Source organism: Lepus europaeus, chromosome 7, assembly GCF_033115175.1.
Source record: "Lepus europaeus isolate LE1 chromosome 7, mLepTim1.pri, whole genome shotgun sequence".
Lineage (NCBI taxonomy): Eukaryota > Metazoa > Chordata > Mammalia > Lagomorpha > Leporidae > Lepus > Lepus europaeus.
In genome coordinates this window covers 11,086,661-11,099,956 of record NC_084833.1, presented here as the reverse complement: position 1 = coordinate 11,099,956, position 13,296 = coordinate 11,086,661, and the positions used below count along the sequence as shown (strand labels likewise).

The 13,296-nt window shown below is 59.5% G+C and overlaps 1 protein-coding gene across 1 annotated transcript; it reads left to right on the top strand.

Annotated features, from left to right (window-relative positions):
- The first annotated feature begins 234 nt into the window (after nucleotides 1–234).
- CD6 (CD6 molecule) lies at nucleotides 235–11,618 on the top strand. Its single transcript, XM_062197389.1, has 13 exons — nucleotides 235–268; nucleotides 369–434; nucleotides 1,270–1,599; nucleotides 2,024–2,335; nucleotides 2,980–3,282; nucleotides 4,411–4,476; nucleotides 6,255–6,395; nucleotides 6,747–6,845; nucleotides 8,135–8,257; nucleotides 10,226–10,297; nucleotides 10,480–10,725; nucleotides 10,947–11,050; nucleotides 11,556–11,618. The coding sequence occupies exons 1-13, from the start codon at nucleotides 235–237 to the stop codon at nucleotides 11,616–11,618; spliced, it is 1,959 nt and encodes a 652-aa protein (XP_062053373.1).
- Nucleotides 11,619–13,296: the final 1,678 nt, after the last annotated feature.

Here is a 13,296-nt window from a genome sequence, read left to right as displayed (position 1 = left end):
TTTACAGGTATTGTCTCATTTCAATCTCACAGCGTTTTCCCAAGTGTCGCAGACAATAAACTGGAACAGGCAGGAAGAGAGGGGCTAAGCCACCCATCCATGGTCACCCGGTCAGGAGGTGGGCCTGCCTCAATGACCACTGTCATTCCTCCCTGCTCTGTTTTGATTTCTGAGATGTGTATGTGGTTCCTAGATAAAGCAGAGGACACAGCAGTGCGGCCAAGGTCAAGGACCATGTCCTTCCAAAGGCCTCCAGGACATGGCCATGGTGGGCTCCAGCACGTGCCCCCTGTGCTTCTGGCTATCCCACGCCCTCTCTGCACATCTGGCCTCACTCACCCACCACGGCTGCTCCTGGTTCATTTCAGGTCCTTCTCCAGCCCCGTCTGGCCAGCCCGACGCCAGCCGCACACAGAGCAAGCCCTTGGAGCTAGGTGAGCCAACCACTGCTCTGGGGCTTCCCAGGTTAGCTCCCGGAAACCGAGCTGCTCGAGGAGGGAAGGGACCTTTCAGGCACCCGGGAGGCTCCCTGACCCCAGGCAATGCTTCTTTCCCCCTTGACGGTCAAAGCTTTGCCATTATAGGTCCACTCTCAAAAGCCACATATCTGAGAGACCACCGAGAGGTCACACACACGTGGGCAAGGTTTCCACAGAGCAGTTTCAAGGGATTTGTGGAGAACCAGCTGAAGAGCTCTTGGTGGCATGACAGACGCCACCAGACCACTCTTCATTTACTCAACAGAGGTTCATTAAGAACTTGCCTACTCTGTGCAAAGCTGCAAGCTAGTGCTGGAGGCCCAGTCCCATGCAAAAATGGAGGATGGCTCCCCAGGAGGGATCCTGGAGAAGGGAGGAGCCCACCTTCGAGCCCACGGCCAACCCCACGTCTGTCCGCAACACTGTGGAAGCCCCCAGGACAGGACCCCCAGAGCCCCAGAGGCAGCCCCTGAACCAGGGCCCCTGAGCCCAGAACTCTGCCCTGGAGATAGGGACAAGGGGAGGGGGCCAGCTTATGGGGACAGGATCTCTGGTCCTCTGTTGCCCTAAGCCTAACTCGCCCTCATCTCTAGGGTCCCTGCTGAGCCCCACCTCCTCCTGACTCTAAGGAGAACCACCGGATCAGGCCCTAAAGTGGCCCCATGTTGCAGACTGGAAAGCTGAGGCTCCCAGTAGCTGGGCAGGGATCAGGGGTGGCAGTCCAGGCGACCACGCCTGCGATAGGCACAGTCGGATTCCGTCGATCTCAGCTCGTGTCCTGCACTTCCAGGGCTCCGCTTGGTGAACGGGAGCAGCCGCTGCAGCGGGACCGTGGAGGTCCGGCTCGGCGCGGCCTGGAAGGCCGCGTGCGGGGCGCTGTGGGATGGCCGCGCTGCCGAGGCCGCGTGCCGCGTGCTGGGCTGTGGCGGGGCAGAGGCGGCTGTGCAACCGGCCCCGTCTACCCCGGAGCTGCCCCCGAGACCTGCCGCGGGAAACTCCAGCCGGACTGCGAACGCCACTCTGCCGGTCGTCCAGTGCTCCGGCGCCGAGTGGCGGCTCTGCGAGGTGGTGAACCAGGCGTGCAGCAGCGACGGGAGGCCGGCCCAGGTCACCTGTGCAGGTACGGAGCACCCCTGCAGCCTCGGCTTCTCGCTCGGGTCCCCATCCCGGCTCTCCACTCTTCCATGCCCCCTTCCCCAGGGCAAACACCGGTGGTGCCCACGCAGGAGGGCTGCAGCGTCCGGTCAGTGCCAGATCCGAGCACTTCCTCCGATCTGGCCCCTACTAGGTGGACCCGCCCGTCCCGCCCCCCTCCTCCGCCCCTCCCCCAGACGTCCTGGGGTCCTGGGGCGCTCAGCGCAGCAACTCCTTTGGCCAGCAGCCCAGCTCCCCAGGCCCCGCCCCCTGGTCTCTGGCCCAGCCCACTTGCCCGCTGCCCCAACCTGCTCCGACCTCCGCCGGAGGGCCTTTCCCGCCTCGCCCACAACTCTCCCGCAGACCCCCTGGCTCCCGCTCCGCCCCCCACAAAGTCCTCCCTCCCCCAGAGCACCGTGCGCTGCGCTTGGTGGACGGCGGCAGCCCCTGTGCAGGGCGCGTGGAGATGCTGGAGTACGGCAGGTGGGGGTCGGTGTGCGATGACACCTGGGACCTGGAGGACGCCCACGTGGTGTGCCGGCAACTGGGCTGCGGCTGGGCAGTCCAGGCCCTACCCGGCCTGCACTTCGCTCCTGGCCAAGGGCCCATCCACCGCGACCAGGTGAATTGCTCCGGCGACGAGACCTATCTGTGGGACTGCCCGGGGACGCCAGGAGAGCACTATTGCGGCCACAAGGAGGACGCGGGCGTCGTGTGCTCAGGTCAGTGGGAGGCTGGCCCAAGTGTCTCAGCCGCCAACACTTCTCCACCTGTTGGGTGCTCGGCCTGGGGTTGGTGCTGCAGAGACCATCCCTGCCCTTGGATGATCGCAGCCGGGACAGCGAGATGAGACCTGGGGGGGGGGGGGTGTCATAATTCAGGGGCAAGAAGTAGTGGATGCTCCAAGGAAGTCGGGTGGAGTTTAGAGGGGGCACATAATCCAGGAGGGGTAAGCCTGTCCACCTGCTGACGGAGGAGACGCTGGAGGTGAGCCTTTTTCCAAGAGGGAGTCTCCCCTGGTTTCCAACTGCAAGAGGAGACCAAAGCCATTAGGCCATCCAGGCTCTTGTCCCACGAGACTCAGGGGGAAGTGGGTATTAAGGCAGATTCTGATTCTGCAGGTCTGAGCAAGGCTCCGTGTTCTGCATCTTTAATAAGGTCCCAGGTCCTGCTGATGCTGCTGGTCATTGAACCACACACTGAGCAGCCGGGATCTAGGGTCAGCCAGAACAGATGGGAGGATACAGATGCAGGAGGGAGACCACGTGAGGGCTGGGGACCGATCGGCTGCAGTGGTCTCTGTGTGGGTGCTGTACCGGGGTGTGAGGGAACGTGGCCACAAAGGACCTCCCTCTCCTCCCCACAGAGCACCAGTCCTGGCGCCTGACTGGAGGCGCTGACCGCTGCGAGGGGCAGGTGGAAGTGCATTTCCGAGGGGTGTGGAGCACGGTGTGTGACAGTGAGTGGTACTCACCGGAAGCCAGCGTGCTGTGCCGGGCCTTGGGCTGCGGAACCCTTGTGGACAGGCCCAGGGGGCTGCCGCACTCGCTCTCGGGCAGGATGTACTACTCATGCAAGGGAGGGGAGCCCACCCTCTCCAGCTGCTCCTGGCGATTCAACAACTCCAACCTCTGCAGCCAGTCCCACGCCGCCAGGGTCCTCTGCTCAGGTATCTCGACCCCCATCCACCCCTCTCTACCTCCTGAGTTGACCCAGGAATTTCACCTGAATCTGTCCTAAGCTTGCAGCCCAAGGGCTCTGCTGGAATCGATCAACATGAAAGGAATCTTGGCCTTTGCTGTGCTGAGCTGAGGAATCAAGGCGATCTTTGCTATAGATGCTCAACTCAGGCCGAGTCACAAATCAAATATTGCCGAAGGCAGTGTAGTATGCTAAGAAGTGGTCTCCGCTCTCTGGAATCGGCTCAGGAGGTGATGTCAGTTTGCCATCCCAGGGCTGGTGATCACAGTACAAATAGAATTAAGAGACACTGATAATAGCAGCAGCGGCAGCTTCGGGGACCCTCATCGTGGCCAGGCATTGCCAAGCACTCAGGGGCACTTGCTGCAGCTGGGTCCCCTGCCCCCTATGATTTGGGTTCTACTGCATGGCACTGACGGTAATCACACCACTAGTATTGCACAAAGCATAAAGGAAAACAGATGCTGGCAAAGTGAACTCCTCAGATGCCAGCCAACCTTTCCATCGAGGGCATTTTCCCCACTTCAGAGGTGTCAAAGAGTGAAGAAGTGAGTTAGACCCGAAGACACGTGGTGTGTTGGCATCCCTGTGGAGTGCAGATACCTGGCCATGAGTTCCAGCCCTGCCTTGGACGAGCTGGGTGGCTTCACACAGCCCTGCCCCCCTACCCCAGGCATTAGTTTCCTGAACATGTGCATGCTGGTGCGAGGCACCTCCCAGGGTACCTAGGAAACCAGTCAACATCTGCTGAGAGACTTTGTAAGCTCATCTCTCTGTAAGCGTGCTTGTCAAATGGGGATGCTCATTATGATAATGAAGACAATAGCTGAATAAAACCAAAGCCCAACCAGCAAAGGGATTTGTGGTCTGTAGCAGATGATACAGAAATGAGGGTAATTCTTCTGTTAGCCTCTTTTTCTAACCAAAGACCCTCCCAGCATTGAACCCCTGACCTCCTCCTTTCTGAGAGGGCTGGGAAAGGAGAGACTCCTTAGCTCTGTGTCCCAGCTCCGGCTCACGGGTCTGCCTTGTTCGGTGTCCAGCACGAGGCCCAGCACACAGCAGGTGCTCAGTGAAGGGGCGGTGCTTTCTACAGGTTCCCGGAGTTTGCACAATCTGTCCACTCCCGAAGTCCCTGCGAGTGTCCAGCCGGCCTCTGTAGGTGAGTGAGGCCGGGGGTATAGTCGCTCTGGCACACAGGGGCTGTGTGCATGTGCAAGCTTGCTGTGTGCTGTGTGTGTGCCTGTCTGGGGTGGACGATGGCTCCCAGCCCCAGGCCAAGCCCCAGCCAGCGGACTCCCTGGGCTCTTTGTGCTGCTTCCCTCTCTGCCCAGGCAGACATCTCCTTTCCCGTTCTCCTGTGGGTTCCTATAGGCTGGAGAGAGGCTGGATGGCCCTGGGCTGCCGCCGGCTCCTGGGGACCAGCCGGTGTTTCTGGGCCCTGGGCCTCGTGCACTTCAGCCACTATTCCCTGCCCTTTGCTCCTGAGACCTGGGGCAGAACTGACAGCCAGCAGGGCTTGGCCAGAGTTAGCACCCAAGGCTTTACCTCCAGACCCACATTTGCTCATCTGCCAGCATCAAGGCAGATTCCTGGGGCTGTGTCCTCGTTGTGTCTCTTGCTAGCTGTGTGATCGTGGGCACCCGTGAACCTCTCTGGGCCTCCAATTTCTCAGCTATAAAATGGGGATGATGATCCTAGCGTTGTGGCAGATTTTTGGGTTATCTGATCCAGGCACAGAGTTCCTCATAGCCCTGGCACAGCCATGGTGCTAGCCCCAGCTCCTTTGCCCTGCCTCCTGACTCCCTCTCACCTGTCTCAGCCACTCCAGAGGGGGGAGGGCCAGGCTTGGGGACAGAGTGAGGAGGGCACAGAGAGGGACTAAACCCCAGGCAACTGCACAGGTTGTAGGGTGGGCTCCTGCCTAGATCCACAGGCAAGCCTTGAACACTGTCCCTTGCTGAGGTTGGGATGGGGAGCCTCACCCTTCCAGGACATCAAAGAGGGACCTGGCCTCCCAGCCCTTGGTCGACGAAGCCCTGCCTCGGCCCAGCCCCGCAGAGCCCACACTCACTGGGCTGTCTGTAACCCCATCACCTATCCTCTTCCTTATTCCTGCTTCCCTTAGCCAAATCCATCTTCCCACCATGCGTAGGGAAAGGAGAGGAGAAACTGAGAACAGGAAGACGGCAGCCAGGGGGAAGGGCTAACCCCTCCTGTTCCTGTCCCTGTGATCTGCACACGGCAGGGCCTCCGCACCGAGCCAGGTGGATGTGGGTCTTCCAAGCAGGGGTGAGGCTGCGAGGCCAGTGCGTTGTCACAGCAGAGCAGGGGCTGCAGGGTGGGGAGGCCACACTCCCTCCCCCATGGAGGGTTTGTGTGGTAGGGAGGAGGGTCTTGGCACAGACCGGAGACCCACCCTCCTGACGGTGGCTTCACAGCCAGGGTGGCTCAGGGTCACCTTCGCTGGAACATTGGCCGTGTTCCTCATCTGTGGAGAGCAAGACGCCCCTTGAAGGCCTCAGGTCCCCAAGCCCCTGTGAAACGACCCATCAGCAGGTGTCTCCCACACTGCTTGTCTGCCCCTGAGGCCCCTGCTACTGCTATCATAGTTGTGTTTCCAGGGTGAGTGCCCGGCACACAGTCGGTGCTCAATAATTGGCTGTAGAACAGAGACCAAGTATTGAAGGGCTAGCAGAGGTCCCTGGGCTTATAGCCATGGGGAAGTTTCAAGCAATCACCCTTTCACTAGATATGCATTTATTGAGCACCTGCTGTATTCCAGGTACCCAAAAGCAGATGTGGAAATCTTTTTAAAGAAAAGGAGAGAATAAGTTAAAAAGGGAAGGGATTCGGCTCTAAAGAGAATGGCAAATCAGAAAGAAAAGTGAGAATTCTGTCCATTTTTCTTTCTCTCTAAATTGAGGTTCTTGTTTCCAGAACCTTCTGTGACAGTGAAAATGGAGGACAAGGAATCCCGGGAGCTGGCACTCCTCATCCCCTGCATTGTCCTGGGAGTTCTCCTCCTTGCCTCTCTCATCTCCATAGCCTTCATCCTCTTGAGAATCAAAGGAAAATATGGTAAGTGCAGGGTTTGGCGAGGCACCGGGAAGGCACAGGGACGGGAGGCCGCAGATGCTGGGTGCAGCCCTCCCCAGGCAATGTGAGTCCCTGAGGAATCCCAGCAGGAGTGGCATGATCCAGCAACACCCCTCAGCCCCGGGGAACACCCAAAGTGATGGGAAGGACTTTCCCTGCACGGCCAGCAGAGGCGGACCCAATGATATGGGTCCCACAGGAAGAGCAGCCGGTGTCTGTGTGTGTGTGTGTGTGTGTTGGGAGTGAGGAAGCAGGTGGCTGGATGACAGCAGCCAAGGTAGACTGGGCAGGGCAAAACGATGACCTGTAGACTCTCTGCCTCCCCTCCTTCAGCCCTCCCTGTTACCATGAACCACCAGCACCTGCCCACCACCATCCCAGCAGGGACCAATAGCTACAAAGCGGTCCCCATCACCATCCCCAAAGAAGAAGGTAGGACGTCCCCTACCCTGGGTGAGGGGGGGTGGGGAGGACAGCAAGGGTAGGCGTTCTGCTTAGGTCAGAGCAGTGCCAGCCCCCCGGAGGTGAGACCCCTGCCGGCTCTGGGACCTGGGGCAGCCAAGTCCCTCTTGAGCTTGATGGACAGATGACCTCCAAATTCAATCACCCCTGGACCCTGGGCTTGTGAGGTCCCCACAAATACAGGCCAAGGGCATTGTGGATCTTGGTTCTCATGGAAAGCTACCCATTCTGTTCATGGAACATAGTTTTAGTTCATATTTTCCAAGTTAAAAAGAAACTGGGTCAGTCATCCATCTCTCTCTCTCTCTTTTTTTTTTTTTTTTTTTGACAGGCAGAGTGGACAGTGAGAGAGAGAGAAAGGTCTTCCTTTTTTCCATTGGATCACCCTCCAATGGCCGCCGCAGTAGGCGCGCTGCGGCCGGCGCACCGTGCTGATCCGATGGCAGGAGCCAGGTGCTTCTCCTGGTCTCCCATGGGGTGCAGGGCCCAAGAACTTGGGCCATCCTCCACTGCACTCCCTGGCCACAGCAGAGAGCTGGCCTGGAAGAGGGGCAACCGGGACAGGATCGGTGCCCCGACTGGGACTAGAACCCGGTGTGCCGGCGCCACAAGGCGGAGGATTAGCCTATTGAGCCGCGGTGCCAGCCAACCATCTCTTATAATATAAGAACTAAAAGCTCTTGGAAGTCATGCCTAAGAGTTGGAGTTTATTCAGCTTGTATTATGAATATATTTAATCACCTTTATCAAAGAGTCCAAAGACGTGAAAACCAATGCAGAACTCGGCCAGATTTTACACATATTCTTTGCACTCAGTATCTGTATATTTGAGAAGAGAATAGGAATAGAGCATCCTGAACAAGGCCACACACCACGAAGTCACGGAAGGGTCTAGGGGTTTAGAGCCGGGCCACCTGCCTCTCTGGGCAAGGTGAGAACCTCCGTGGACCTCGGCTGTAAAGTGGGGATAAGAATGAACCTACTTCACAGAGTGAGTGAAGGTCAGATGGGACCAGATAGTGCCTGGCGCATAGAGAATGGCCCAAGAAGTGTTTGCTAAGTAAATAAAGAAATGGCTCTTGTTAAGCTGTTTAGAATGGATGAGGCGAGCTAGGAAAACCCACACTGGATGGTCCTGCACAAGTCGGGCTACCTGGTGCTCTCCTGCCCTGTCTGCTGTCCCCACCCCCCCCTCCACCTCTCCCTACACCTTTCTGTCCTCCACTTTGCCATATTCCCCTCCTCTCCTCTCTCCCCAGTTCCCAAGCTGCCCATCCAGGTCCGGGCCCAGCCTGCCGAGGATTCAGATTCCAGCTCGGACTCAGACTATGAGCACTATGACTTCAGCGCCCAGCCTCCCGTGGCCCTGACCACCTTCTACAGTGAGTGCCTGGGCCGGGCTCCCCAGGACTCAACTGCCCCCATCACAAGTCCCACCTGGGACCCCTGCAGGGTGTAGGCAGAATCCCCCTTGTCACCTACTGCATTGGCTGAAAATGGGCTGGCACTGAAGTTTCAAAGTTCTCTGTGACCCAGGAGCCAGCTCCATGTCTCGATGTGTTTCCACTCTGACCCCTATCTTGTTTCCGGCCAGGTAGGGTCTGATGGCCTGCATGAGCCAGCTTTTCTGTACTGTAACAGAATGCCTGGTGAAGTTCCCTGGGAAGGAAAGAAGCTTTTTCTGGCTCACAGTTGTGGGGGTTCACAGTCCAAGATCAGGCAGGCCCCATGGTTGAACCACCAGGTGAGGCTGGAGAATGGTAACAACAGGAGCAGAGGGAGAATGGTTGGGCCTACCTTGGGCCTCTTTTTTTCTTTTCAATTTGAAAAGCAGAGAGAGAGAGAGAGAGAGAGAGAGAGAGAGAGCTCCCATCTGCTGGTTCACTCCCCATGTTTCTGCAACTGGTCAGTTAGGACCAGACCAAAGCCAGGAGCCAGGAATTCCATCGTGGTCTCCCGTGTGGGTGGCAGGGATCCAAGTCTTGAGCCATCATTGCTGCCTTCCTGAGTCTGCAAGACTCACTGGTTTTGTTTTTAAGATTCATTCATTTATTTATTTGAAAGGCAAAATTACAAAGAGAGAGTAAGAGGCAGAGAAGAGAGAGATCTTCCATCCAGTGGTTTACTCCCCAAATGACCACAGCAGCCACGTGTGGGCCATCATCCACCGCCTTTCCAAGTGCATTAGCAGGAAGCTGGATCAGAAGTGGAGCAGCCATGGGATGCTGTGCCAGTATCCCAAGTGGCGGCTTAACCTGCTGCACTGTAACCCTGGCCTCCTCACCCCAACTCAGGGTTTTAGAGCCCTCTGGGGGGAGGTGCCTTCCAAAGACACGCCCCTAATAGCTGAAGGCCCACCCACTGGGCCCACTTCCTAAACACTTAAGTTTCTTAAGATATGAGGGATCCATGCAAGAGACAGTTGGGATGGTCTAGGATGGTTTCTTGTGCAGCCACACCTCTGTGTCCCATGTGGACCTCCCCACGCACCTCCCACCCACCTCTGCTCCCCACTGTTACACAGCTCGGACCTGTGCGCCTCATCCCTCCACCTGCCGGGGGTAGGCAGAGGGAAGATGAAGCTTCCAGTGGGGGCCTGGGCAGTGCTGGGAGGCTGGAGCAGGCCAGAGAACCCCACACCTATTGTGGAACCAATTCTCTATCCTCTCCCACACCCACTGTGTACGTCAGGATGTGTGTGGCAAACACCCCTGGAATGCCTGGAGCTTTGTCCACGTGATCTGGAGTGGCTCACATACACCCCCCATTGGCCCCCCACCACAACCCCATCCACGTCCCAGACAGCAGGAAAGACAGGACGCTGGGGCTGCCGGCATCAGCCCCACTCCCGTGCCACCAGGAAGACAAACCGTGCCCTGGGCAGCTCGGTGTCCAGCACAGGCTGGGGCTGACGCCAACATCCTGGACCCTCAGATCCTGCCGACTCTAGGAATCTCCGTCTCTCTGATTCTCAAACTCGAAGGAGCCACAGAGGCTGTGATGCGATGATCCTAGACCCCCTGCGCAAATCTCCTTGGAGGGGCAGGCATGAGCGCTTTGCTTGCCCTGAGCTGCCAGTGCACAGGGAGAGACGCCAGGCCTCTTGCTAGGTCCTTAGGTCTCAAGAGGTTCAGCTGGGGTGCAGGGCACCAGGGTTCCCAGCCCAAAGCAGCCTGACCCCGTGCTGGTGTCAGGGTAAACCGGAGTCAGCCCCAGGTTGAAGTTCAGGGTCTGCCTGGGTGAGGGGGAAAGGCCACGCCCCCTCTACCTCTGGGGGTGTCCCCCTGCCCTGGGCTCCTGGGACCAGGAGGCGGAGACTTCGCCCTCCCCACCGCCTGCTCTGCCTGCAGATTCCCAACGGCACCGGGTCACAGATGACGAGGCCCAGCAGAGAAGGTTCCAGATGCCCCCACTAGAGGAAGGTGAGTCAGGCTGGGAAGGGAGACAAGGTGACAGCTTTGTCTCCAGCTCAGCTCCCCTGGAGACACACAGCAGCCACCACCCGCGATGGGTCCTCCCCGACGTGAACTGTCCCTGTAGACAGCAAGTTCTTCCCAGAGTCTGACTGGAAGCCCTCTTGCTGCATTGCTTCCTGTTTCCTCAGGACTTGAAGAGCTGCATACCTCCTCCATCCCAGCTGCCAACCCCATCGCAGACGCCCCCTCCCTGGGCCCTCAGCATCAGCACAGGAGCCAGAGCGAGTCCAGCACCTCCTCCGGGGAGGACTACTGCAACAGCCCCAGCAGCAAGCCCCCGCCCTGGAGCCTCCAGGGCTTTCCTTCAGAGAGGAGTCCGCTCCTGGAGCAGCCCCCGAACCTGGAGCTGGCGGGCCCCCAGGCGGCTTGCCCGGGTAAGCTGCTCCATCCTGATGCACCCCAGCCTGGTGGGAACCAGGCTGAGTTCAGGGTTCTAGTCCCAGCCCTGCGGCCCCTGGCTGTGGCACCTGGGGCAAGTCTGCCACCCTCTCTGGGTGCCACTTCTTACTTTGTGAAGCCCAGGCCTGGGCTGCCCTGAGTGGCGAGGGCCTCCCGGCTCGGGCAGAGGCTGACTGGCCCCATGGGTCTCCAGCAGGACCCCTGGCTGACGACAGCTCCAGCACCTCGTCCGGGGAGTGGTACCAGAACTTCCAGCCGCCACCCCAGCCACCTCCAGTGGAGCAGTTTGGGTGTCCAGGTGCCAAGGGCGGGGGGGGGGGGGGGGGGCGGGGACGGACTGGGGTGTGGAGGAGTGGGGAAGCTCTGGATCCACTGGATGCATCAGCTCAGGGCAAAAACAGAGACAGGAACGGGAACAGAGAAGGGAGGGTTTGTTTTTAAAACAAAGCAAGCGTAAGAGGAGGTGAGGAAAATGAGCGTGGACTGGATGGAGAAATAGTCAGACGTTGCTTTGAGAGGGAGTGAGTTCCCCGTTCGTGAAGGCATGCAAGCAGAAGCAGCTGGTTGGCCCCTTTGGGAGGTTGTGGCAGCAGGGGAGCTCCCAGCACTGTCATCCACCGGGCACCCTATGCCAGCGCGGGGACCTGAGCCAGCCAGGCGAGGCCTTGGCAGTGGGCAAGGGGTTTTCACACAGCACACCAGGGGAGGGGAGGGGGACTCAGACCTGCTCTGCTCTGTCCCCTGGGGCAGCAGGGGCTGTGACTGGGCCTCCTGCTGACCTGAGCCTCCCGGCCCCCCCGCAGAGCCCCCCAGCCCCCAGGCTGACTCCACCTCGGAGGACGACTATGACGACATCGGAGCAGCCTAGACTGGGTCCGGCCCAGGCTCCTGAGTGGCTCTCCAGCGCTGGCCTCCTGCTCTGCCTACTCCTGCCCTGCCCTGCCCTCCCAACCCAAGTCCCGCAGGGCTGAGACACCCACCCTCCTACCCACCCCCGGCCCCAGAGAGCAGGAAGGGAATTCTCAAGGCAGCCCAGGGTGGGGAGGCCCCGCAAGCCGTGGCTCAGGCATGAGCGTGCAGAGTCCGGGCCGCCTCCCGCAGCTGCTGGGGGCTCCAGGGGACGATGCCTAGGCCCCTTCCCGCCCTCGCTGTCCCGTGCTCTGAGTCCCCGAGTCTCAGACAGCTCAGCGCCCAGAGGTCCCTAGAAGGGCAGCCGTGTGCTCCGGGCTGCTGGCTGGTGTCACTCTGGAGGGGGTCCTGGGGGGACGCTGGTCCAGGTCTTTGTCCAGGGTGCCAACGGCATCTGGGCACAGGCCGCTGACAGCGAGCAGGGTGACTGCAGGCCCCCACGCAGGAGCTGGGGCCTGAGGGCAGTCTTGTCTCTAGGGACCTTCTGAATCCACAGGCCTGTTCCCTGGGGATGATCCCGGACGGCCAATCCTTATTTTAAGCTTCCTACAGTTTACAAAGATTATCCCAGCCCAGAGCCCCCATAGGCCTCAGGGTCGGGGGCCCAGGCCCTGTAGGGGACAGGAAGGACAGAGACATCTGCCAGAGAGCAGCCCTGGGGCTGCACTGGTCCCCTGGGTCTCCCTGCATTGACGGGGCTGCTCCTGGGTGAACGTGGGAGTACACAGGGCCGCATGGAGAGCTGCGTCCCAGGGAGGCCCGAGGATTTCCATCCTGAATATCCTGAGATTAAACTGAATTGCTGAATGAAACCAGGACGTGGAGTAACAAGTCCTTGAATTGTCATCGAACCCAGGCTATGAGTGCAAGTGTGTGTGCGTGCAAGTCACACCTGTGTGCCTGTGTGTGTGAGGCGTGCCTTGGGTTCCCTCAGCATGAGATGGGACAAGCAGTTGAGCTCAAGTCCTTTGTTTGAGAAGCGGTCCCAGGGAGCACCGGTGAGAAAATGAGGAAGAGTGGGGGAGGGAAGACAGGACAGGAGCTGGTAAGCCGGCTGTGACCTTGGGCCACTGGGGCTCCGTCCTGCTGCGGGCTCTGGGAGACACGCCTGATGGCTGTCCCACTAAGTGAGGGGCAAGGGGAGTGGAGACGGATGGGCCGACCTCTGCCTGTCCCCATGACCCCCAACCCCAGTGTCGTGGAGTTGCTTTGTGAGTGGTTGATCACTCACAGAGACTGACGCGTGGAGAGCCACAGGCATTGTCAAGTGGGGGAAGGTCCAGGCGGGCTGTGGCCAGGGCCTGTTCTGTGTGTGTGTGCACGTGTGTGTACGTGCGTGTGTGCATGTTCTCATGTGGGCCGGGGTTGCTGCGCTGGATGAGCTCCCGCCTGGGCCCCAAACAGCTTCCAAGACAGGACAAGTGCGGAGGGGCTTTCTGTCCAGCCCAGCAGCAGCAGAGAGGGAGGGGGCCGCGGCGTGGACTCACATGGAGGAATCCGGGCCTTTCCTCCGGGCCTCTGCCCGCCCAGGAGCTGGGATTTCAAGCCCGCTGCAATGGCCGGCGCCCAGCTCTGCCTGCCTGCAGGGTCAGGTGTCTCCCAGCCCTCCTGGGATCGGGGTGGAGGGGGAGGTGGGT